Here is a 1,669-nt window from a genome sequence, read left to right as displayed (position 1 = left end):
AAAATATGCTTGGGAATATAAAATGCAAAAATAAGAAAGGTAAAGTCAGCAAGATCACCAAGTATACACACATACACACACACACACACACACACACACAGAACTAAAGCACAGAAAAAGTGAGTGTAAAATTTAGAGGAAAGTAAAACACGTGAATCAAAGAAGACAGAGATATAATAGGTCTAACAGGTTGAAATTAACCCCCTAACTGGATGTTCACACAATCATATGGAATTATCAAGGCAGCTATGCTACCAATATTTTATAAAGAACCTAAAGTCAGGGGAAAAAACAAGGTTAGAGAACAAATATGCAGCAAGATGTGAACTGCAAGGATTTTCTGAAACCAGAACTGGTATTTTCTTCTTTACATCACGTTGTACTCCAAAACACGGCGGAAATTCACGTGTTAAAAGAATCTAGAAACCTGAGAAGTTTCGAGAATAGTAAGACTCAAACTATCATTGTTACCTAGCGAAAAATCAGTAAGACAGAGTGAGGTGCAAGGCTACGACTGGGATGGAATTGTCAGACGCCAACACTGGGACACCGAGAGGAGACGGATAAAAGCATCCGTAAGTGAAGATGGAGAAAGACTGGGATTGGATTTGATTGAAGGAAGACTAAACAGAAAAGCAGGGCCTAAGAAGCAAGTAGCAAGCGTAAAACTTAAACAGGACCAGATCGATGCCACGAGCGAGTACGGGACCCACAAATCAGATTGTACGGTGTGGGGAAGGGGCCAGTTCACGACCGACCAGCTGCGACTAGTTTCCGAAAAGCGGCGTAAATGTAGCCTCGCAGCCCCACCCCGCGGCAGCAGCTCCTCCCTAAGGAGCATCTCACGAGGCCAACCGCCGGGCTCAGGCTCCAGCTCGAGCCTAGGTCCCACCCCGCCCTTGTCCCGCGGCGCAGAACGGCCTCTCTGGGCCCCTCACCGAACGCTGCAGCTCCCCAAGCCAAAACGAGGCGCGCTCCTTTCCGCTGGGATCTGGGTCGTGGTAAAGCGCCTGCACTGCCTGGTATACGAGCTGCAAAGTCGGCTTTGCCCCTTCCATGGTGGTGGCAGTGGTAGCGGCAGCGACGGCTCTGGCTGTTCTCCCGAGGCTTCTCCGATTGCTCCGCCTTCAAGCTTCCTCACTGTGTCGGCCACGGCCGCTCCCTGACTGGCGCCATCTCCTCTTTGGCCGTTACCAGGGCAGAGGGGTTCCCGTGGAAGTTGCCCCCTCGGAAACAGACGTTAGATTGTATTCGGGTTCCTGGTTTTTTTTCCAATCCTCCCACTAGACTCCAGACTTCTGAGTTCAGACGCCGATACTCGCCTCTTCACCCACCGAATTGCCCTCAGAGGTCTATCCCCGCGCCACACAAACCACGCAGTCTACCTAAGCCGCGTTAACCCGGACCGGAAGCCGCAGCACCCATACCTTTGGCACACTTCCGCCCGGTGCAGCGCAAACGGACTCCTTCCCGGCACGCCTCCTCCTGTCTCCCCGCCCCCTCCCGGAAGTGGCTCTCCCGGGGCCAGGAGCTAGGAAGAGGCAGTCAGATGTGGTTCTCTCAGTTACTTGCGTGTGACCGAAGCTATAGCACCGATGTGTGTTCCATACCTGAGCCGCTCTTCTTTCCCTGCAGTAGGTCCGGGTCTTTCCAACTTCCCTTCGGACTT

General features: G+C 52.1%; 1 protein-coding gene across 3 annotated transcripts in view; it reads right to left on the bottom strand.

The window, feature by feature from the left end:
• The window catches only part of TNPO3 (transportin 3), an 82,416-nt gene extending 80,969 nt beyond the window's left edge, over positions 1 to 1,447 (bottom strand). The window contains exon 1 of one of the 3 annotated variants that reach the window (XM_008705864.2): positions 939 to 1,447. In XM_008705864.2, the coding sequence (XP_008704086.1) occupies positions 939 to 1,058 (120 nt within the window). In that variant the 5' untranslated portion in view covers positions 1,059 to 1,447. The remainder of the gene's footprint in view (positions 1 to 938) is intronic. The other 2 variants (XM_008705863.2, XM_040644021.1) reach the window with 2 other exon arrangements.
• Between the last annotated feature and the right edge of the window lie 222 nt (positions 1,448 to 1,669).

This window comes from Ursus maritimus, unplaced genomic scaffold (genome assembly GCF_017311325.1).
Source record: "Ursus maritimus isolate PB19 unplaced genomic scaffold, ASM1731132v1 scaffold_3, whole genome shotgun sequence".
NCBI classification, from domain to species: Eukaryota; Metazoa; Chordata; class Mammalia; order Carnivora; family Ursidae; genus Ursus; species Ursus maritimus.
This window is presented reverse-complemented; position numbering and strand designations above follow the sequence as displayed.